The sequence below is a fragment of the Micromys minutus genome (genome assembly GCF_963924665.1).
Source record: "Micromys minutus genome assembly, chromosome: 16".
In the NCBI taxonomy this organism is placed as follows: Eukaryota; Metazoa; Chordata; class Mammalia; order Rodentia; family Muridae; genus Micromys; species Micromys minutus.
In genome coordinates this window covers 45,615,941-45,639,405 of record NC_137985.1, presented here as the reverse complement: position 1 = coordinate 45,639,405, position 23,465 = coordinate 45,615,941, and the positions used below count along the sequence as shown (strand labels likewise).

The following is a 23,465-nucleotide window of genomic DNA, read 5'->3' as shown; positions in this document are numbered from 1 at the left end:
GAGGTGGCAGCAGCAGCCTCGGAAGCTCTACCCAGCTCAGAACTGGATTCCCTGAAGACAACCCAAGGTAGGTTTGACTGGACTGTGGTCATCTTTCCCCTTGCAGAGGAAGCGCTATGGACAACTCGGGCCGATGGGAGAGTGCGCCTACGCCTGGAACCCCTCTGTACGCAGCCCCCCTATACGGTGCACCGGATGTTCTACGAGGCCCTGGATAAGTATGGGAACCTCAGTGCTCTGGGCTTCAAGCGCAAGGACAAGTGGGAGCGCATCTCTTACTACCAGTACTACCTGATTGCCCGAAAGGTAGCCAAAGGCTTCTTGAAGGTAGGAGCCCAGCATTGTGCGTCCTCCCCTCCCCCCACCTGCCTTAGCTTTCTGAAGCCTTCTCCCCAACTCCCCACCAGGCAAGGTCCCTAGAAACCACCACTGTAAAGTCTAACACCATCAGATGGGCTAACACTATATTCCGGACCCCGGGCTAAGAAGTTTACATTTACAGAGCCTTTATCACAGGCCACCTTCAAGCAGGGCTGGGAAACCTAGTAGTTTGGGCTCCCTAGAAAACCATAAAAAGGGTCAACAGGGCTTCCAGAGACTGATTCCCCATGAGGTACTCTAGCTAGCTGGTGGAGTCTGAGGTGGACCTGGAGGGGTCTCTGCAGTCTACTGGAGAGCAAAGACAGAGGTGGGGGTAAGGGGGAGGGAGGCCCCTTCTACCCTTCCGTGTAGCTGACCTGCCAATCTGCCTTTGGCCTGGAGCTTGGTCTGGAGCGTGCCCACAGCGTGGCGATCCTTGGCTTCAACTCTCCAGAATGGTTCTTCTCTGCCGTGGGTACAGTGTTTGCAGGGTGAGTGGCTGAGCATGGGTAAGGCCTTGTGCGGGTTGAAAGTACAGAGAGGATTATTATCTGCTTAGAAAGCCCTCTCTTCCCAACATCCCATATCTCCCTTGGGGTCTTCTGGGCCTGCTTTTCCTCATCCCTGCCTGCTAGGGTGACTAAGGACCCTACCTTAAGGCCTCTGGAGTTCCCTGGGGATGGAGGCCGTGGGGGAGGGGCTAGTTCCTCCTCCCCTGATATGATTTTCTTGGACATATAGGGGCATCGTCACTGGCATCTACACCACCAGCTCCCCAGAGGCCTGCCAGTACATCGCCCATGACTGTCGAGCCAATGTCATTGTGGTTGACACACAGAAGCAGCTGGAAAAGATCCTGAAGGTTTGGTGGGAAGGAGCAAGCGGTGGGCATGTGGTTAGAGGCTGAACAGGTACTCTAGTGTAGGAAGGATTCTTTACCTCCCACCCAGCATCCTTATTTCCTACAGCCCATATGAACATGCAGCATGCATGTATGTGCACACACACACACACACACAGAGAGAGAGAGAGAGAGAGAGAGAGAGAGAGAGAGAGAGAGAGAGAGAGAGAGAGAGGTGGGGAAGGGGCAGACAGGACAGGGACAGGGCAGGAAGTTAGGTGAGTAATAGCACTTTTTACTCATGCTTCTGGCCAGCCCATTGTCTACCATGGCTTTTCCTCTGGACAGGGTCTCACCTAAAGGGAGAGATGTGGACATTGGACCCCCTCTTTGGCTTTCTTTACTTGCTAGAAATGTGCCCTGGGCCACACCCACTCATCTGCTCCAGGTGGCCAGGTGCTCAACCTTCCAGAAGTAGGGAACTTGAGTCTCCAGAGTAGATGCCACACCTCATCTCTGCTGGAGAAGTCTCTTAAGCCAAGGAGAGGCAAACTGGAGCTTGTAGTTCTCACTTGGCTGTAGACATCCTCCCTAGGGCAGGCCCAGGCTGTGGGTGAGATACCCAGCACACACTCCTAAAGAAGATTCCCTCATGACTTAACATCGTGCCCTCAGGTGAGGCTGTGAGCAGCCGTGACTGAGAATCACTAACTCACAGAGACCTTCAGAAAGCCTCCAGAGTCCAGACCTGCTGAGGTCATGCTAGTGCCGGAAGGAAGCTCAGCCTGGTTTCTCCCTGAAAGGGGCCAGGGAGAAATGCAGAACTGGGAGCCAGGAAGGTTGTGGGGGAGGAGCTGAGGGGAACCCAGACCCCCAACAAGGTCTGAGCAGGGACCTAAATCATCAACTTAAGAGAGAATTTCTCAAACAACAGTGTTGAGCAATTAACTGGTCAGGTGTGACTACACAAGCCCTCCTGAACTTGTCAGTGTAACTGGATAAGGTACCCACCCTTGCATCTTGCACTTGGCTACCCTGTACTAGATTCAGACTCTGTGGAGGTTTGGTCTAGTCCAAGACATATGATCACAGGCTTTTATACCAGTTTAGAGTGACTTTGGAAACTCTATTTCCCCTCCCTTCTGCTTCACTGTGAAGGGTTTCTCCAATGGCTCCCCTGACCAGCAAGGGATTGTCCCGCCTCTTTATGAGCCTTTTTTGAGCCCTGCCTTCAGTATGTCACTGAGCATCTCTATTTGTTCAACCTGGATAAATGTGTAGGGCTAAGTGTAGACAGGGAGGTTTAGATTGTTCAGTCCCAACCAGTACTCTGAAACAAGGAGGGCTAAGCTCTCTTCAGGCATTCTTTTTTTCTCCTTATCCAAATGCTTGGTCTGAGGGACAACTGGTCAACCTTGTAGAACCATGGGACCTGAATTTCCAGAGAGGCCATGGAAGGTGCCTTCCCTTGCCTCTATTGGAGTCATCATCGGGGATATATATTCCTGGCATTTCCAAAGCACCTTGGGACTTTTTATGACCTAGAAGTCCTCAGATAACCCAGTGGCCTCACTGGAGGTCTGGAGCACTGAGGTCATTGGGTCATTTTCTGAGCCTCGTTACTCATTACAGCCTAACCCAGAATAGAGCTAGGGTCCCCGAGGCCCACTTAGACCTGACACCTTGATGCTTCAGGAGCCAATCTAGCATAGGGTTGCAGCCTCATGAGCTCTCCTCGTTATTCAGGTTAGCATGCCTATTGGTGTTGCCCGTGTACAGTCCATGTTTAGGTAGTCATGTTGATGAGACTTCATGGGGGGAGCTTCTGACACTCCCAAGAGGTACAGTCTCACAAGGAACACCCTGATCCTCTAGCTTCTAAATCTTTCCAGCACAAAGAACTATAGACAACTAGGGGATGCTGGGAGCTGGAGAGTTAATCCTCCCCAGGGGCGAGCACACCAATTATCCAATACCAAATAGCCCTGAAAACACAATAAACTAGTAACATTATATAGACTGAGCAGGCTGTATTTATGTATTTTAGGAGTGTGTGTGTGTGTGTGTGTGTGTAATGTAAAAAGAGGCCATGAATTTGAAAGAGAGCTAGGAAGGGTTTATGGGAGTGTTTGACAAGAGGAAAGGAAAGGGGTAACTGATGTATTGATAATCTCAAGAGAAGGGGCTGTGTTTTAAAAGAACCAATCTAGCTTGGCCAGGGAGATTGCTCAGTGAGTAAAGTGCCTTCCCGGTGTGCATGAGAACCTGAGTTTAGATCAGCAACACACACATGAGAAACCAGGCACAGTAGCAAGCGCCTGTAACCATGGGTGCAAGAGAAGGAAGGAAACAGATCCCTGGAGCTCACTGGCTAAGCTCCCTGAAAGAACTCAGACAAGAAGGTCAGAGTGGTTGAGGAAAGACAGATCTGCTCTCAACCTGTGGCATGGTACACATGTGCATGTGAAACCCACTTGGCTCTTCCAGTACATGTGAAACCCACTTGGCCCTTCCAGCCTCCACACTTCCTCTTCCCTCAACCTTAACTTCCAGGCTACTCCAGGCCCTTCTCCCTCCCTTCCACTCTTATACTCTTCTCTTTAAAACTGACAGATGCACCTGCCTCTCTGCTGCTCTCTGCCCCTCCCCCAGGTAGCCGAGACAGCTTTGGACTCCCTGAAACACCCTCTCTACCACCTGACAGCCATGAGGCAATTTCATTTTTACAAAACCTCCATCCCACACATGTAATGGCCTAGGTCAGTGGTTTCACTGAGCCCTCACAAGAAGGAAAACCAACTGGATGGGTCCTGTAGCCAGCAATATGGCCTCTGCTGACCCCTCTCATGCTTATATCTAGATCCTGGGAGGAGGAAGGCTGGACAGCTTTAAAAGCCACCTACAAGATTCTAACCATCCCTAGCTTAGAGGTGAAAAAGATGGGGGCCACCTCTAGGACCTCAGTAAAATGCCTGCTTTAGGTTTTAAAATCTGTATTATAAAAATTCTCAAAGAAATAAAAACAGAGACTGATAAGTTTTGTAATGCAGTGTCATAATGATGTGGGAAGGTGTGCCTTAGCAGGCCATGCTGAAGCATCCCCCTGAGGCACCAGCCATATGACAGGTCTAGCATAAAATGAAGTTTATTTGAGGGAATAAGAAGGGAGATGAGAAGGAGTGTGGGAAAGAAAGGGGACAGAGAGGGACAGAAAGAGAGAGGAGAAGAAAGAAGGGAAGAGGCTGGCTGGGAATACTTGGAGAGACATGGCGGGGGAAGGAGGGAGAGAAAGAGGCCAAAGAGAGGATAGAGGGGTGGGGAGGGTGGGGGTGGAGCCAAACAGTCCTTTTATAGCAAGCTAGGCTCTTACCTGGCTAGGTAGCTGCTGGGCGGAACATAGATAAAATGCTAACAGATAATCCCTGCACCATCAGGTTTCATAATTATCACAGTCCTCAGCCTCAGCCTCCACATTGAGATTAAAGGCACACACCTCCACTCTTGACTGTGGTACTCACTCCCTTCACGTTGCTCTCATGTACTGAAGAATCATCTTTTCTCTTTTTCATGTGAATGGGTTTGTTAAATAAATTACAATATTCACATAATCCCAATGTCAAAATTATATGTTATGCTTGAATTTTCCCCTTCCCTCTGCTTGCTTAAGCACGTGCATGTGTGTATGTGTCTGTGTGTGTGTATTTACACCCACATGTGTTATTCACATGTGCTCACTCTGTATTCCTTTCTCAGGTGAAGATATACTTTCTCACTTAGTAATATTTCCTAGGAGCCATTCTATGCTGGACTTCAGATCTCCCTTTGTACCTCTGTCACTTTGTTATCTGCACTAACCTAATATTCTGTTGAGTGACCTGTTCAATCAGGCCCTAGATCCCCACTGTCACTGCACCCAGCTTCCCATAATTTGGAACCCTGGACAGAGACGTCCCACTGGAGTCAAGGGGTCACAAACTAACACAGGTAGATGAGGTTCTTTCCAAGATGTGACATTTTCTTGCTAAAACCCAGTTTGTTTTCCTGCCAATACAGATCTGGAAAGACTTGCCTCACCTAAAGGCAGTGGTGATATACCAAGAACCCCCTCCAAAGAAGACGGCCAATGTGTACACGGTATGAATAGTGGGCCCTGGGTGATAAGTGTGGCCTATGCTTCCCGGTTGCACCAGACTGACTTCCTTACCCTACCTTGCCACAGATGGAGGAACTCATAGAAGTGGGGCAAGAAGTGCCTGAGGAGGCCCTAGATGCCATCATCAACACCCAGCAGCCTAACCAGTGTTGTGTGCTTGTCTATACATCAGGCACCACAGGAAACCCCAAGGGCGTGATGCTGAGTCAAGACAATGTAGGACAGACACCCAGATGGATGGGTGGGATGGCGTGACTCTGGGCTGTGGTCCTATAGTCAGAATACCCAGGTGGATGGGTGGGATGGGGGTGACTCTGGGCTGTCTGTCCTGCCTCAATGACCTCTTGAAGCCTCTTTGGCTGCTGAGCTTAAGGAGATAGATTAGTTGGAACATTCACCCCTTTGTGGTGTAAACAGAACCCTGGAGAGGGAAAAGGGAAGGAGTGGCTGGGAGGCCTGTTCCTGGAGGTCTTCAGAGTCTGTGGAAATGCCCGAGAGGGTACCTTCCTACTCTGAGAACTTATAAAGAGGTAGCTTTCTTTATAAGGAAGCTTACTTTACGTAGACCTGGGTGTGACCTGCTGGGGCCATTTTCCTTCCCCTTAGATCACGTGGACAGCACGGTACGGCAGTCAGGCTGGGGACATCCAGCCAGCAGAAGTGCAGCAGGAGGTAGTGGTCAGCTACTTGCCTCTCAGCCACATTGCTGCCCAGATCTACGACCTGTGGACGGGCATCCAGTGGGGGGCCCAGGTCTGCTTTGCAGATCCGGATGCCCTTAAGGTCAGTCTGTCTTCCTGACTTCCTGCCCTGTGTGTGTGTCCAACCTGTGAGCAAGGGCACACCCAGGTGTGCCCTTGCATCTGTGGGCCCTGTGTACAACCATAGGTTGCTGGCTCCCAGTACAGCGCTCAGAATTCTTTCAGCAGCTGTTTGCACAGCCTGACTTAGATGACCGGACAGTTGGGGCAAGTTGTATAAACTGCCTTCTTCAGTCTCAAACACCATAAAGCCACCGCTTCCTCAGAGCATGACCACAAGAGGGTAGGCATAGCTCCCTGCACCCCAATCTTATAAATTATACCTGCTCTTCGCATCTTTAACCACGAGGAAAAATTCTCAGAAACCCCATCACTGGTGTCCCTGACATGGTGTCTTGGTAGCCTAGACAGCGTCACATGTTTATTTCTAGGGGAAGGAGGAGGCAGAATGCACTTGTTTGGCTGTTGTTAATGTCACTGTGTGTGTGTGTGTGTGTGTGTGTGTGTGTGATATGTGCTTATGTGCTCACTTGTGTGCAAGCATGTGAAGGCTAGGAGTCAACATACAATGCTTTCTTCTCTAATTCTCCATCTTTACATTAAAAAAATTAAAGATGAAAAAAAGACTTAATTTATGTTTGTGTGGCATGAATGGAGACCAGAAGAAGGCACAAGATCCCTGTGGCTGGAGTGGCAGGTGGCTGTAAGCTGGCTGGTGCTGGTGGTGGGAATTGAACTCTTGTCCTCTGGAAGAGCAGCAAGTACTCTAAAAGGCTGAGTCATCACTCTAACTTCATCTATTTTTTTTAGTAGGTCCCCCCCCCCATAATAAATCTAGTGAAATTAGCTTTAATTGTTTTAAATTCAACCTTACAGATACAGAATTTTAACTTACAACTGATATATTTAAAGATACATATATTTTTTATATGTGTGAAAATTTGACTGTATGTATGTATGTGCACACATGTGCCCAGTGCCCTCAGAGGGCAGAAGACAGACGAGGTCATTGGAGCTGTGAGAACTGGAGTCATGGCCAGGACTTGTGAGCCACCATGTGGCTGAGAACTGAACCTGGCTCCTTCGCAAGAACAGCAATCACTGTAAACCACAGAGCTGTCTCTCCAGACCTTACAACTAATGTTTTTAAATGAGAGTTTTTTACATTTATTTTTTTAATCTTGTTTTTTTTATTTACTTTCTTTTCTCTTGAGACAGGGTCTCATTACATAGCTCTGACTGTTCTGGAACTCATTACATAGACCAGGCTGGCCTCGAACTCACAGAGATCCACCTGACTCTACCTCCTAAGAGCTCCAATTAAAGACATGGGTCTCCGCATCTAGCTTATTTCTTAACTTTTCAGATTATTATATAATTACAACATTTCTCCCTTCCTTTTCCTCCCTTCAAATTCTTCCATAAAACCCTTCCTACTCTCCTTCAAATTCATGGCCTCTTAAAAAAAAAACTTAATTGTTATTGTATGCATATAATTTAGGATACATAAATAGGAATACATATAATTCCTAAATGTAACCTGCTCAGTATACTGTTACTTGTATTATGCTTTCAAGACTGACCATTTGATCCTGGCAAACAGTTAGTAAGTTCTTCCTTCAGGACCACTTCTCCCACCACCAGTTGCCTTTGTGTAGGGCTGTGGCTTTGGGGGCTTTTCCTTGTACATTTTGGTATGTCTGTTGGCTTCCTCCTTGTTCAGTTCACATGTGTGGGGACAGTCATGTTGGTAAGACTTTATGTAGCATCTGACATATCTAGGAAACACAGTTTTCCTGATCCTCTGGCCCTGACCACATTCTTCCTCTCCTTCTTCCTTCTTTTTTCTATGTGTCATTATTTTACTCATCTTCTGTATGTACTTCCCTAAAGATCCACCCCCTTCCCATTTCTGCTGTCAGCTGACGTGTGCCCTGTTATTCTCCACTCTGTGCTCCCTGTCCCCCTGTCCTGGCAATGGTCCCATTTTACTTTCCTGCTTTCTGTAGCAACTGCAAAGATTTGGAGCCAGAAGCCTTCAACCAGAGAGAGCACGTGACATTTGCCTTTCTGGGACTCGGTTACCTCATTCAACATGATCTTCTCTAGTTCCATCCATTTCCCCTCAAAGTTCATGAGTTCATTTTTCTTGACAACTGGATGATAGAATGTCTGTACCATATTTTTTTCATTATCTGAATGTAGGACATTTATGTGAGGCAAGGCCTCCTACTGAGCCCAGAGTTCCCCATGTTGGGTAGATTTTTAGTTATTGAGTCCCTGGGACCCACTCTCCAACTTAGGGTTTCAGGCACATGTGCAGGGACCATCTCTTTAGATGGGTGCTGTCTTAGTCAGGGCTTCTATTCGTGCTCAAACATCATGACCAAGAAGCAAGTTGGGGAGGAAAGGGTTTATTCAGCTTACACTTCCATATCACTGTTCATCACCAAAGGAAGTCAGGACTGGAACTCAAGCAGGTCAGGAAGCAGGAGCTGATGCAGAGGCCATGGAGGGATGTTACTTACTGGCTTGCTCAGCCTGCTTTCTTATAGAACCCAGGTCCACCAGCCCAGGGATGGCACCACCCACAATGGGCTGGGCCCTCCCCCCTTGATCACTAGTTGAGAAAATGCCTTACAGCTGGATCTCATGGAGGCATTTCCTCAACTGAGGCTCCTTTCTCTGTGATAACTCCAGCTTGTGTCAAGTTGACACAAATCCAGTCAGGTGCTGAATTCAAGTTCTCATGCTTTCCTGACTGAGCCATTTCTCAAGCCCCTTTGTGTTCTTTTAAATTTACATTTATTTATTTGTTTTTGAGACAAGGGTGTGTGTATATGCATGTGTGGGGGCATGGAGAGAGAGAGAGAGAGAGAGAGAGAGAGAGAGAGAGAGATAGAGGGAGACATTGGTGCATTGGTGATCTGGCTGTCCTAACTATTCTTGAACTCATAGATATCCACCTGCCTCTGCCTCCCAAGTACTGGGATTAAAGTTGTGAACCACTGCATCTTTTATTAATTAATTTTTATTTATACGAAGTACAGCAGGAGTTGTATATGTTTCTAGTGTGCATTGTGGGGTCAGAGGATGACTGTCAGGGGTCAAGTGTATCCTTTCACCATATGGTTCTGAGAATGAACTTGTGGTGTCAGGCTTGACCGCAGTCCCCTTTTACCCACTGAGCTATCTCGCTGGCCCTTGTTTTCCTGTTTGTTTTTGCTTTGTATCTCTGTCTCTTTATCTTGAGATGGACTCTCATTAGATAGCTCAGGCTGGCTTTGAACTTGCTATGTGCCCAGTCTGGGCCTCAAATTCACCATCCTCTTGCTTCTGCCTCTTAAGTGCTGGAATTACAAACATGAACCACTGTACTTGGCAAAATGAGGTTATCATGTTTGCCTTAGACAGAAGCAGAAAAACCCGAGGGGTCAAGAGGCTTCCCAAGCATCAAGTACAGTGGCTGGCAAAGGACAGCAAAGTTCTCTCAGCAGATGTGGAATGCAGCTGTTGATCCACGGCTACCGACATGCACACAAACTGGGTACAAGTACAGGTGTCCACATCCACAGGAGCATCTGTGTGTAGCATTAGCATGTATACCGAGAGGCTGTGTCTCCAGGCCTAAGTACCACCTCTGCTTCTCTCTGGCCTTGAGCAGGGGACCCTGGTGAACACACTGCGGGAGGTGGAGCCCACATCCCACATGGGAGTGCCCCGTGTGTGGGAGAAGATCATGGAACGGATTCAGGAGGTGGCTGCCCAGTCTGGTTTCATCCGCCGCAAGATGCTGCTGTGGGCCATGTCAGTCACCTTGGAACAGAACCTCACCTGCCCTAGCAAGTAAGGCGGGGGCAGGAGGCCTGGGGAGGCACTGGGCTGGTTCATACACAGTAATGAGTAATGTCCTGGTTCCAGAAGACTTCAGTTTGAGGAGACCTTGTGCAGTAACCAGTCTATGATCGGGCTTGTACTATGCACCCATTGCAGACATAACAGGGACAGTTGGCATTTAGGGGTTTTGGCTGGGAGGACTGACTTGCTTCTTCTGAGGAATTCATCCTCCTAAGGACAGATGGCTCCTGCCAGCTACTTTCCCTCGGTAATGGCTTCAGAAGGGCTGTCTTAGTTAGGATCTCTATTGCCTCGAAGAGACACCATGGCCACAGGCAATCTTATAAAGGAAAACATTTCACTGGGGCTTGCTTACAGTTTTAGCAGTTCAGTCCATCATCATCAAGGCAGGAAGCGTGGCAGCGTGCAGGCAGACATGGTGCTGGAGAAGGAGCTGAGAGTCCCACATCTGGATCTGCAGGCACTCGAAAGAGATTGGCATACTAAGCCTAGCTTGAGCATATGAAACCTCAAAATCAGCCTCCACGGTGACACAATTTCTCCAACAAGGTCACACCTCCTAATACTGCCACTCCCTATAGACCAAGCATTCAAACACATGAGTCAACAGGGGCCATTCTTATTCAAACCTCCACAAGGGTCTTCAGCGATACAGGTTTAGCTACCCTGGTTATCCCAGCAGCGCATTTGACTACTGGGATCTCTCTCAAACCCCTTTTGATTGCCTGCTCTTATTACTGTTTGGTTTTTGGGACAGTCTTAATATGTAGCCTGGGCTGCTTTAAAGTTCAGGGTTCTGGAATGAGAAGTATAGACCATCACATCCAGCGCATGACTCCTTTCCCAGTTCCCACAGTGCTGGGCAGATATACACAGTCAAGATCTGGCCTTGTTTCAACATAAAAATGCTCTCAAAGTTGAGGATCTAGCTTGGTGTTAGAGCGCTTACCTACAGGCACAAAGCTCTAGGCTCAGAACTTTTGACTTCAAAGAGGGGAGGGACGGAGGTGGGGGGGTTCCATTCCAGTAATGCCAGCTCTGTGAGAGATGTGGACATATCTGTTCACCTACAGGCTCATTAACACACATGAAAGGTGACTATGAAGCCAGGCCTGGGAGTGAAGGTCTCAGGAGGAAGAGTTAAGGTCTGCTTCTGCTATGAAGCAAGTTCAAGGCCCAAGTAAATTCATGGGACTGTCTCAAAAGAAATAAAGGGGAGAGATGGCTTGGCCTGTTTGATGTCACGACTCATAACATGTCTATGTTCGGTCAGGAACACTGACACCTACATTTGCCCACATCATGTAGCATACAAGGCCAATATCCAAAATATTTACAAAGGGTTTCATCAAAATGGACAACTTGGGTAGTCATGCTGGGTGTATACTCACACGCGTGTGTTTGTTCTTCCTCCTGTGGACCATTCTTCTCCCTAACCTTCTCACAGTGACCTGAAGCCCTTCACAAGCAGACTGGCGGATTACCTGGTGTTAGCCAGGGTCCGTCAGGCTCTGGGCTTCGCCAAGTGTCAGAAAAACTTCTATGGAGCAGCTCCCATGACAGCAGAGACACAGCGCTTCTTCTTGGGCCTCAACATCCGCCTGTACGCAGGCTACGGCCTCAGTGAGAGCACAGGCCCTCACTTCATGTCCAGCCCCTACAACTATCGGCTTTACAGGTAAGGCCTGAAGTTGGGACACACTGAGGGCTCAGATGTCCTTGGTGACACCTTTGTACTTGGGGAACTGGTCCTCTTGGTCTCCCTTTCACATTGGGTCCCTGGCCTCAAGTGTCAACTGTGTCATTTTGGGTCCCTTGCTTGCCCTGATGCGTCTAGAGGGTCAGTCTTTGCCCCGATGACAGGTATCCTGTGGCTGAAGACACTTTAGATGCTGAGGCATCACTCCCTCATAAAGGAACTTCCTTCATGTAGAAAGCCAGGAGTGAGGCAGGGGCAGGTGGTCCACTATGATGAGTTCAAGGCCAGCTTGGTCTACTAAGTTTCAGGTAAGGCAGAACTAGTGAGAAACTGTCTTTATGAATATTATTCTCTCGTATGTTACATCTTGATTGCAGTTTCTCTCCCTCCCCTCCCCCCAGTCTTTCTCTTTCATATCCCCTTTCCCCTTTGCCCACCTCTACCTCCCCTCAGAGAAGAGCAGGCTTCCCAGGCACATCAACCAAATACAACATAATAAACTACAATGAGACCGGACACTTATCATCACATCAGGCTGAATGAAGCAACCCAGTAAAAGGAAAGGGTCCCATAAGTAGGCAGAAAGATCAGGGACAGCCCCATCCCAGTGTTTGGATTCCCACTTGAACACCAAGATAAAACAGTTTAGTTTTGCTGTTGACATTTGTTTTTGAGGCATGGTTTCTCTATGTAGCCCTGGATGTCCTGGAACTCACTCTGTAGACCAGCCTGGACTCAAACTCAAGAGATTTGCCTGCGTCTGCCTCCCAAGCACTAGGATTAAAGGTGTGAGACCTGTCTTAAGTCCCATGGCTCATGCCCAATCCCTGTGCTGGGAATATGGAGACAAGGGAGATCTCTAGAGCTCACTAGCTAGCCACTCTGACCAAACTAGTGAGCCCCAGTTTCAGTAAGAGATCTTGTCACAAAAAATAAACCAAGAGTGATAGAAGACACCCAACATTGACCTCTGGAACACACACACACACACACACACACACACAGGCATACAGACAAAGGCATACACACACCTACAAGCATGCACACACATGAGCACACACAAGCACACACACACAGGCATATACACAAATACACATATAAGCATGCACACACACACACACACACACACACACACACACACAAAGGCATACACACACACACAGGCATACAGACAAAGGCATACACACACCTACAAGCATGCACACACATGAGCACACACAAGCACACACACACAGGCATATACACAAATACACATATAAGCATGCACACACACACACACACACACACACACGAGCACATTTGCATACACTTGTGTGCACACAAGTGAACATGTACACATGCATATTTACCCACCAAAACAAAAAGTAATGGTAGCAACAACAATAATAGTACTGACACTAAACTAATAACTGTACCAAATTCTGAGAAAAAAAAAATGGCCTGGAGAGATAGCTAAGTGGTTAAGAGTGTACACTGCTCTTGCAGAGTTTCTCGTCCCATTTCTAGCACCCAAATCTGGTGGTTCTTAACTACATGTATTTCTAGATCCAGGGGGTCCAGTGCCTTCCTCTGGACACCACAGGTATCTGTGTGCATGCGTGAGCTCACACCCAGTTACTTTTAAGTCTTATAAAGCAATTGAGCGGGGACATCCGACCACCAGTGAAGAGAGTTTGGAGACCCCGGAGCACTCCAGCAGGAGCTGACTCAGGACTTTCCCTGGCCTTATCTTTTTTATCACTAGCTCCGGCAGGGTGGTACCCGGCTGCCGGGTGAAGCTGGTGAATCAGGATGCAGATGGCATCGGTGAGATCTGCCTGTGGGGCCGCACCATCTTCATGGGTTATCTGAACATGGAGGACAAAACTTGTGAGGCCATTGACTCCGAAGGCTGGCTACACACAGGTGACATGGGCCGTCTGGATGCTGATGGCTTCCTCTACATCACCGGGCGCCTCAAAGGTGAGCACCCCTGTCCTGGGGCACATGGGAATTGGAGGAGCAATCTGTGCAGAATAAGTCCTGCTCCCAACATTGTTCATTGGCACTGCGACCCTGAGTGGTCACTGAGTGCTACACATCTCCATCCGTCTCAGCTCTGCCCAAGTAAATAAACAAGGATGCTCAGAGAGGTTAGATAATTAGTCCAGGGTCACCTAGATAATAAATGGGGGACCTGGGACTCACTTTTCCAGGAGACCCGAAGGCATGAGTGACTATTATGTATAGAAACACAGACCCTGTAGAGATTGGAGCAGAGTGGATACAAAACTTAAAACATGAAACCTCATTTTCTTCAGGAAAAGGGGAAGTGTAGGGACTCCTCTGTGGAAAGATGTTTGTGTAGTACCCACAGCCCCCACGTGGCAGGGATACAACTCAACATAGTTCCAACTGAAGGAGGCTCTGGTCCCTCAGAAATGCAGGTAGATAGGTCCCATTGACGAGGCTGTACTGGCTGGTGAGCCCTGCTGTAAAACCCTGCCTTTGGAGCAGCAGGCAGTTGCTATAGTAACCGTGTTCCCTTCCACCACCTAGTGTTCACTTTTATAATGACAAATGTGTTCCAGCCCTGGGAGGAAGGGCCCTATTTTTAAGTCAGTGCTTCTCAACTTGGGGGTCAGGACCATCCTCTCACGGGGTCCCATATTCAATATCCTACATGTGAGATATTTATGTTATGATTTATAACAATTACATCTATGTACCTTATATAATCTCATCTATGAAGTAGCAATGGAAGTCATTTATGGTTGGGAGTCACCACAACATGTATTAAAGGGTCACGGCATTAGGAAGGCACTGTTTTAAAAGGCCTGGTGAAAGGTGAGAATCCAGATACCCTTTTATCCACAAACACAGCAGTACTGCCCACCAAAAAGATGCCCTTTCTCACGGTCCTGTCATGATGCCTTTCCCATCTGCCAAGCAACTCTGTGAAGTCAACGGTGAGACTGTTCTGTCCCAAGGCACCAGTGTCCCCTGGAGTAGCTTTAGACTGGGCCTGATCTTCCTCTCCACGTTGACCTTGGACATTCCTCTCATTTGAATTTTGAATTTTAGACTCGCTGTGTCAGTGTGTGCCATGGGTTGGCTTACATGATGATTTTCATCCTGTTGAGTCTGTAGATGAAGTTTTTTGAGGTTGTACATCCTTCTGAGTTGAGCCTGCCAGTTCCTAAGTACGCTGTTTCTCCTCTTCTGTTTATTTAGGTCTTTGACTTTTCTCTCCATAGTGGGTTCTAGTTTTCAGTGTAGACTTTTTACACCCATTCAAAGAATTTTATTTATGTGCTATGGTAATAGTGACATTTAAATTTCTACTATTTGTTCCGGAGATATAAAATGTAATTACTCATGTTTTATATATTGGTCTTGGGTCAAATGGCTTTTTTGTTGTTGCTGTTGCTGTTGTTGTTGTTGTCCTGGGGATTAAATATAGGTCTTCAAGCCAGCTAGGCAAACATTCTACCACTGACTGGTATATAGCCCAGACCTTTACTTTTTGCTTGAGGACAGGGTCATGCTCTGTTGCCTAGGCTGGCCTCGAACTTTTCATCCTCCTGACGTAGGCTTTCCAAGTAGCTGGGATTACCCATGAGGCCCTGTTTCAAACGATCTTAATGAGCTCACAAAGCAGTTGTTTTAGAGTCATGTCTGTTTGGCTGTCTTTGTTTGCTGTTTGCTCATTTATTAAACCAGGCTTTGCTAGGTAGCCCCTAGAAGTCATAGCAATCCTTCTGCCTCAGCCTCCTGAGTGCTGGGATCACAGGTTTTGTACCACATGAATAGCTGCTATTCATTTTTGACTCTGTGGAATGAAACCAGGCTGCCCACAGAAGGCAAGGCCTCTACCACTGAGCTGCCCCTCCAACTCCCTGTGAGTTCTAGCATGTGTGTGCTTTTGAGTTTCCTATGGACAAAATTATGTCATCTGTTTATGACATTATCATGGCTACGCCTTCTCACTCAGGTTAGAACCTGTTCTTTCACAGCGGTGAACAGAAACGGTAGTGGTTGGGTTGAACACAAGCACCAGCCACAAAAAGAAGAAAAACAGTGTGTTGTAGCCAGTTCTTGTTTTGTTTCCTGATCTCAGAGCAGTATTTTCAACATTAAAAAAACAAAACAAAACAACAACAACAACAAAACCCTTTTGTTGTTTTTCTCTGTGTAGCCCTCACTATCCTGGAACTCACTTTATAGCCCCAGCTGGCCTCAAACACACAGAGACCCCACATGCCCTGGCTTACATTCCTGAGACTAAAGGCATGTGCCAACCATTGCCTGTCTTTAAAAAAAGATATTTAAATTTGGTGTTTTGTTTGCACACTCATGCCAGTGCATGAATGCATGACTTGTGTGCGGAGGTCTGAGGACAGCTCTCAGGAGTCGGTTTTGGCTTCACTGCGTACTCCAGGCTACGAGCTTCTGGGTAATGCTTGTCTCTGCCGTCCATCTTACTGTAGGATTGTTGGGAATACACATGGGTTTTTTTACCCGTGGTTGGGGAATTGACCTTGGGTCCTCAGACTTGCTCAGCGAGGACTTTCCCCTGCCATGCCTATCCAGAGCCCGTCCTCCATATTTAATTGCTGATATTGATTTGTGATAGATGCACTTTACTAGATTTAGGAAGTTCCATTCTGCATTGGTTTCACAAGGGGTTCTAAGCACTTATCCAAGGGGCTGGCGGGCTGACAGAGACAAGCAGGAGTGAGGGTGAGGCATGCAAGTGGGAGTTGTGAGCCAGGCTAGAACCGCCTCTTCATGTTCCCAGAATTTCTGGGGTTTTTTTTTTTTTTTCCTCTGCCTTCTGCTGTTCCAGACAAACCCTGATCATTTGAACTCTTGTGTGACTCCTCTCTGGCCAGCTCATTTCCTCAATAACGGCCTTCCCCTCCATCATTGGGATATTGTAAAGTATTGCCCCAGAGCACCGAGTGCTTCCCACTTGCAGGGAGGCCTTGTGTGACTATCCTGAGCCCTTTTCGCTCTGGTTCACCCTGAACACTGCCTTGCTCTGCGCTGGGCCTGACATCAGGCTGGGCCAGGGCACAGAATGGGGCCAGTGACGTATTTTAAATTAGGACAGGAGACACTCTCACAGACAGGTCAAAGTTCAAATTTAATGAATTTCCTTTATATAATTTTATCATATTCACGGTTTGGCTGGAGCTAAGGGGAAAGGGAAACTTCTGAGCCCCTCCCTGCCTCACCTGCAGCATGCCGCTAGTTTATGGAAAAGCAGGTTACGTGGGTCTATAAGGAAAGAAAATCTGTCAGAATCTTGTCCTAGGAGGTGGCCCTTCCTCTGAATGGAAAAGGAAGGAAGGAAGGAAGGAAGAAGGAAGAAAGGGAGAGAGGGAAGGAGGGAGAGAGGGAAGGAGGGAGAGAGGGAAGGAGGGAGGGAGAAAGGGAAAGAAAGGAAACAAATGCTCTTGGGTATGGTAGAAGAGACAGTTTATTGTAGAGATGAGGGAGAACAGAGAGTGGACAAACCCAGACTGAGTTGTGCCGTGTGAGGAAAGGGGGAAGGGAAGAGGGAGTGGAGAGAGATGAGCCGGTACAGCAGCCAGGTAGCCCAACGGTACAGAGAGAGCAAGTAACCAAACGGTCAGATTATATATGGAAGAGCAAGCCCAGTCCCTGGGCTGGAAAGTACAGGGTAGGGGCGGGTATGCCAGCCAGAGGAGCCCTGTACCAGGTGACAGAGGGATGTTGGGAGCACCTGTCCAAAATAAGCAGCTGCTTATCTGAGTTTGAAACCTGACATTAAGGTTTCCGGTTGCTCTCACACCCAGCACGGAAATTCACTGGAAAAACCGTAGTGTTTTCTTTTATTGAGTTTAATGCTATCTAGCTCGGAAATCTATCATCACTCAGAACAGAAGCATGTAACCTTGAAACCTTGGCCCCTCCCACAGAGACAGGCTAAAGAGTGAACACGTAAAAAAAAAAAAAAAGAGTGAACACTTGCTCTGGGTAGGTAAAGAGATGTATGAGAATAGCTCAGAAGGAAGCAGTCAGAAAGGGGGCTACGGGAAGCTTGAAAGAGGCCACTGAGCCCTACCTGAAAGAACAAGTGGGTGTGGCTGTGTGGAAAGGACAGAAGAGGTCTGCCCATAGGGGATGGAATAAGCAAGGAGAAGCCCCACCCCATAGTAGGGGAGAGAGGGTGCTAAGTGCTGGGGCCCAGAACTGGACTTCGTGTAAACCTTAGGTTTATGACTTAGCACCATGTTGCTGTGGGTGAGTTACTAATCCCCTGGCCTTGGTTCCCTTTCTGCAAACCACAATGAGAGAAGCCTTCCTTGGAGGCTGATTGTGAGAACTGAAGAAATGGCTGTGTGCGAAGTCACCTGGATGCGGTGACCACCTTCAAAGTAACAGGCAGTTAAAATAGGGAGGAGAAATGCTGGCTGAATGGGAGCACCATGGGAGGAGCAGCTGGAGCAGGGAGGACTCAGACAAAGGGCCTAGGAATGGGAGATGTAGTAAGTTATCCTAGCCCTGCTGCTCGGCTCCTGAATGATCATTTCCAGTACTGTGCTTACTGCTCAGGCCTCTCCAACTGTGGTCTTAGGAGTATGGTTCAGCCAGGGCCTATCTTGCCTCCCCAGAATTAATCATCACCGCGGGTGGGGAGAATGTGCCCCCGGTTCCTATCGAGGAGGCTGTAAAGATGGAATTGCCAATCATCAGTAGTGCCATGCTGATTGGGGACCAGAGGAAGTTCCTGTCCATGCTGCTAACCCTGAAGGTGTGTCTTGGGCTCTTGCTCTGGAACTGAAGCAGGAGGGTGGTCGGTGGTGTAGCCCACGGTACGTCTGGTACTCACAGCTTTATCCTGGCATCATTGAGCCAGTGCCAAGTTCTGGGTAGGTAGAAATTCCTCCGCCACATTCCAGCTTGCAAAGGTCTGGCTGCCCACCCACATGCTCAGACTGGAGCGTCACAGCCAGGCAGGGGGATGTCTCCTGTTGAACAGGAGCTAATGTCACCAACTAAGGTCTGCTCAGTCCACTATTCCTTCCACTACTTCCTGGGACTCAACCACCTCCTTTGAAGCATCACTCTGAAACCCAGTCCACAGAATTCCTGTCTTGTCTGTGACATCCTCCCAAGCCAGAGCATGGCTCTGCGGGGCGGGTGTGTGTGTGTGGGGGGGGGGGGTGGATCCTCATCCGTCCTCTTTTTAGTGCACGCTGGACCCAGAAACATCTGAGCCAACCGACAATCTGACCGAGCAAGCGGTGGAGTTCTGCCAGAGGGTGGGCAGCAAGGCCAGCACCGTATCTGAGATTGTGGGGCAGAGAGACGAGGCTGTGTATCAGGCCATTCACGAAGGGATCCAGAGGGTGAACGCGAACGCGGCAGCCCGGCCCTACCACATCCAGAAGTGGGCCATTCTCGAACGTGACTTCTCCATTTCAGGTGGAGAACTGGGTAAGTGTTGTGTGCAGTTTGTAAAACTCACGCTACCGCCTAAGCCCGGGAGCTTCGACTACTCTATCAGCCCCCTCCTGGCTTAGCTCCGGATTGGCTGCGGCCAGCACTTACCCGGCTTGTCCCAGAGCTGCTGCTCTCCTCCGGGCTTCTTTCTCTTTTGTCCTATCCAGCTTAACCCAGGATTGATCACAGCTATCTCCTAAACCAGATTCTCTCTCTACCCCTCCCGCCCCCGCTTTGCTCCGCGGATCAAACACTCATCTTTATTTAGAATTTGCCTGCTAGTACGATTGCTGGGCTCAAATACTTCCTGCCTGGAAAGGCACGCCCTCATCAATGAACTTTCCCCGTCTCTCCTCCACATCTATAGAGGAGTCCGCTGGCCTTAGCTGTCCCCGAGGCCTTATATGATTGTAGCATCCCTTTTCCTCCAAGGCATGACAGAAAAAGCCCTTCTCTTTCCTTGCTTCTGCCTTTTCGTCCTGGGACCCGGAAGTCCCACCCGGACCTTCCGTCCAGCAATTAGCTCCAGGCCTTCTTTATTGACAAAATCAAGAAACAATTAGGGAACCAGACCTTAGTATCAGCACCTCCCACTACAGGTAAGTTTTTCCTTTTCATTGTCCCTGGGGCTGTAGAGGGGGGCAAAACCCCTGGCTGTGACAGGCAGGAGCCCCGTTAGGAAGTAGACATGCTAGTAGAAGGTGTCAGGGTTTTGAACAGCATCTGTGCTGGGCGCACAAGCCTGATTCTAATCAGCCTGAGTGATAAGCAGGCACCTCCACTGCCGACCGACCACCTTAGATTAGAAATACTAAGAGGAAAAAGTGCATCTGTCCTGAACATATGCAGCTGCCCCCCCCCCACCACCAATCCTTTAAATAATATTGAGTAACTCCTCACAAAATGTTTACAGCATCTTTGGTTTCAAACACCATCTAGAGGCGACTTAGAAGCACACAGGAAGTCATGTGTTGATCATGTGCAAATACATGTCATTTCCCATACGTAGAATAGAGGGCCTGGATGTTGAGGGAGCTCATGAAACATGTGAACACAGGGGCGAGTGTATCATACATGTGCCAGAGCTTGACAAAATGAACACTTAGTGTTTAGCTCTGCCTTGACCATGAGTCTCTAGTCTCTGCAGAGTTATAATGTGTACCAGTTAGGTACACATCACAGCCCTGCTGGCATTGTGGATGTTAAAAGGACAGAACTGTCTGGTCCACAGTCCAAGCCCAGAAAAAGCCTGTTGTGCAGCCTCACCTAGCCAGAGGAGTCTCCTAGCTGTGGCCATCTCGGGGTGCTCATGGCACAGAACACTGAACACGGGTCGTTGGTGAGATGCTCTCAGGCCCACTCACGCTGTCTGCAACACTGCTCTGCTGGGTCAGAGATGCTGAGAATATATTAACAGGTGTCTTCACCAACCAATAAGCCAAGTCAAGCCAAACTAAAAATATAAAACAGGTTTTGGGGAGGAGTAGCTCTTGGGTGGGCTCACCTGTCCCAAGAAACTCGGCCAGGGAAATTGCCATGCAGACAGGAGAGAGAGGAGTCATGCATGCAGGGAGAAATGCAGAGAGGGGGAAGAGCAAGAGAAAGGGGGAAGGGGAGGGGGAGAAAGAGGGGGAAAGAGAGAGAAAGAGAGTAAGAGAGCGAGAGAACGAATGAGCATCTAGATTGTATAGGGAAGAGCCTCTGGAGGAGGGAAAGCCCAGCCCCCAGGCTGGGAAGTTCAGGGTAGAGGGCAGCTGGCTATGACAGCTGTAACAGCCCTGTAACAGGTGGAGACTGAGGGTTATTGGGAGAACCTGGAGGCCGGGTCTGGAACCCAGACATGGAGCCTGTTATCCCAGCACTCAAGAGTTGAGGGAAGGAAGAGCAGGCGTTAAAGGCTAGCCTCTGCTACGCAGTTTGGGGCCAGCCTAGGCTACATAAGACCTCGTCCCAAATAAATAAACAAACAAGAAAATATTAAGCATTACCTTTATTTTAGTGGGCCAAGAATCAGGGGCAGTTTATCTGAGTGGCCAGACTGGGATTTTCCCATGATGCTAGTTAGAGCAGGCCAGGTGGCAGGCACCTGTTTGTACACTCATGGAATTGGTCACTTGGAACTGGCTGGGCGGGGCCAGAGGCCTCATTTCCCCACAGGCTGCTTGCATATCCTAGCATGGCCGCTGGCCTACCCTTTAAGGAATGATCTGAGTGCCTACCAGACAGAAACTGTGTTCCACTGCTACAGTCATTTGCAGTTGATACACCCACAGGTCCCACACCTGTGGATCTAATCAACATCAGATCAAACACTCTAAAAATTCTTGGGATTGTGTAGAGCCCCACCCCCACCCCTTTCTCCTCAGTAGTGGGATTGACTCTAGGGCCTCCAGAACGCCAGGCAAGAGCTCTATCACTGAGCAATCTCCCTGGTTCTCTTTTTAAAATGAGACAACACCTTACTACATTCTGCAGGTTGGCCTTGAACTCAGCGCAACTCAAACAGTCCCTGAACTTGTGATGCTCCTGTCTCAGCTGAGGAGCCGGGATTTCAGGCCACAAAGACCTGACTACGCAAACATTATTTTCATCATGCCTAAACACTAGTTTATTTATGTGGCATTTACATTGTATTTGGTATTCAGAGCAGTAGAGATGGCTCAAAGAAGATGGATTTTTATGGACTTTGCACAAATAACATAGTTTCATGGACTTTGCACAAATAACATAGAGTTTTATAAAAGAATTTGGGCACTTTTTTAGCTTAGGTGTCTGTGGTGGTTTAAATAGGTTTGGCCTCCATAGACTCAAGTTTTGAATTCATGGCCCATGGAGAGTGGCACTTTTAGGAGGTGTGGCCTTGTTGGAGGAAGTGGGTGAACTATGGGGGTGGGCTTTGAGATCTCCTTTGCACAAGCTCCACCCAGTGTGCCTTCAGAACAGGGTGTAGACCTCTCAGGTCCTTTTCTAGCACCATACCTGCCTGATGCTCCACCATAAGACTGAATCTCTGAGACTATAAGCCAGCCCCAATTAAATGTCTTCCTTCCTGAGAGTTGCCTTGGTCATGGTGTCTCTTTACTGTAAACCCTAAGACAGTATCTGAAAAGGTTTTTGGACCCCATACCCCCTGTATTCTGAGAGACAGGGCATGTTCATTCAAGGGATAATCAGTTAAGAATAATAATGAGGACAGGTCAGGGCTGTATTTCATTATGTACTGGAAAGAACCAAGTCACTTCTGCTCCTGGAAGTGACACCCCATCCATCATGTCCTCTGTAACCTGACTGCAGACCAACCTTACTTCACTGTGACATGGGGGAGGTGTGTTGAAGGGGTATAATGCTGAAAGGACTATTTATTGCCTTAGAGACTGTACAGTGTATCCTGCTTCTCTGGCTTAGTACCTGATTTCTGAATCTCACATGGCGTCTGTCTTAGTTACTTTTTCTATTTCTGTGATAAAACACCATGACCAAGCCAACTTAGAAGATGTTCAGTGGGCTTATAGTTCCAGAGCGTTATGAATCCATAGTAGCAGAGCCAGCTGAGATAACTGGAAAATGGAAGAAATCTTTTGAAACTTCAAGCCCACCCCCAGTGACATACCTCCCCCAAGGCTGTACAGCCCAATCCTTCCCAAACAGTTCCACCAACTGCGACACCAGTTATTCAAACACATGACCCTACAGGAGTCATTCTTTTCCAAACAATACCTTCTCAAGGAACCAAACCTAGGCCACACTCATTTCTTCCAATTTTTCTTTTAGGACCTACCATGAAATTGAAACGGCTCACGGTTCTGGAGAAGTACAAAGATATCATTGATTCCTTTTATCAAGAGCAAAAACAGTAGTCAGGAGCCATGCTGAAAGACTAGCCTGGCAAGCATCTTCCTGAGCCTGGTGTCTCACAGTGGGCACAGGAACCTCTGACAAGCTGTTTTCATCCTTAGTTCACGGCATAACACTAACGTTTCCAATGCCTTCACATGCAAATAGTTTCAGTTCTAACCACTGCTCCTGTTCAGGTGTCCAATGAGACCATTCTCCTTCCAAAAGAGAAGGACCACTCACTTTGGCCTCAGGTCCAGGCAGATTTACAAGGTTCTAGTTCATAGGTCTCTCAGGGCCAGTGGCTGAGAGGGAAAGAGATGGCGGTCCCATTACTAATGTGTGCTGCAGACATAGCAGTCACAGCTCACCTGATGGCCTGACTTCATTCTGGCTTCTTGGAAACTAGTACCGCATTCTGCCACCTCACACACAAGAAGCTTGATGCTTAATAAACTGCTGCTGCCTATGTGACTGTATTTAATATGTAATTTTCAGTATTAA

At 48.2% G+C, this 23,465-nt stretch overlaps 1 protein-coding gene across 2 annotated transcripts in view; it reads left to right on the top strand.

The window, feature by feature from the left end:
- Positions 1–23,005, top strand: part of ACSBG1 (acyl-CoA synthetase bubblegum family member 1) — a gene marked incomplete at its 5' end in the record, with an annotated part of 47,697 nt that extends 24,692 nt beyond the window's left edge. For both annotated transcript variants that reach the window (XM_080929976.1, XM_080929975.1), the window contains 12 exons: positions 107–327; positions 763–851; positions 1,102–1,222; positions 5,255–5,335; positions 5,421–5,570; positions 5,961–6,137; positions 9,780–9,961; positions 11,421–11,651; positions 13,417–13,634; positions 18,296–18,435; positions 18,875–19,121; positions 22,899–23,005. In XM_080929976.1, the coding sequence (XP_080786102.1) occupies positions 107–327; positions 763–851; positions 1,102–1,222; positions 5,255–5,335; positions 5,421–5,570; positions 5,961–6,137; positions 9,780–9,961; positions 11,421–11,651; positions 13,417–13,634; positions 18,296–18,435; positions 18,875–19,121; positions 22,899–22,984 (1,943 nt within the window). In that variant the 3' untranslated portion in view covers positions 22,985–23,005. The remainder of the gene's footprint in view (positions 1–106; positions 328–762; positions 852–1,101; positions 1,223–5,254; positions 5,336–5,420; positions 5,571–5,960; positions 6,138–9,779; positions 9,962–11,420; positions 11,652–13,416; positions 13,635–18,295; positions 18,436–18,874; positions 19,122–22,898) is intronic.
- Positions 23,006–23,465: the final 460 nt, after the last annotated feature.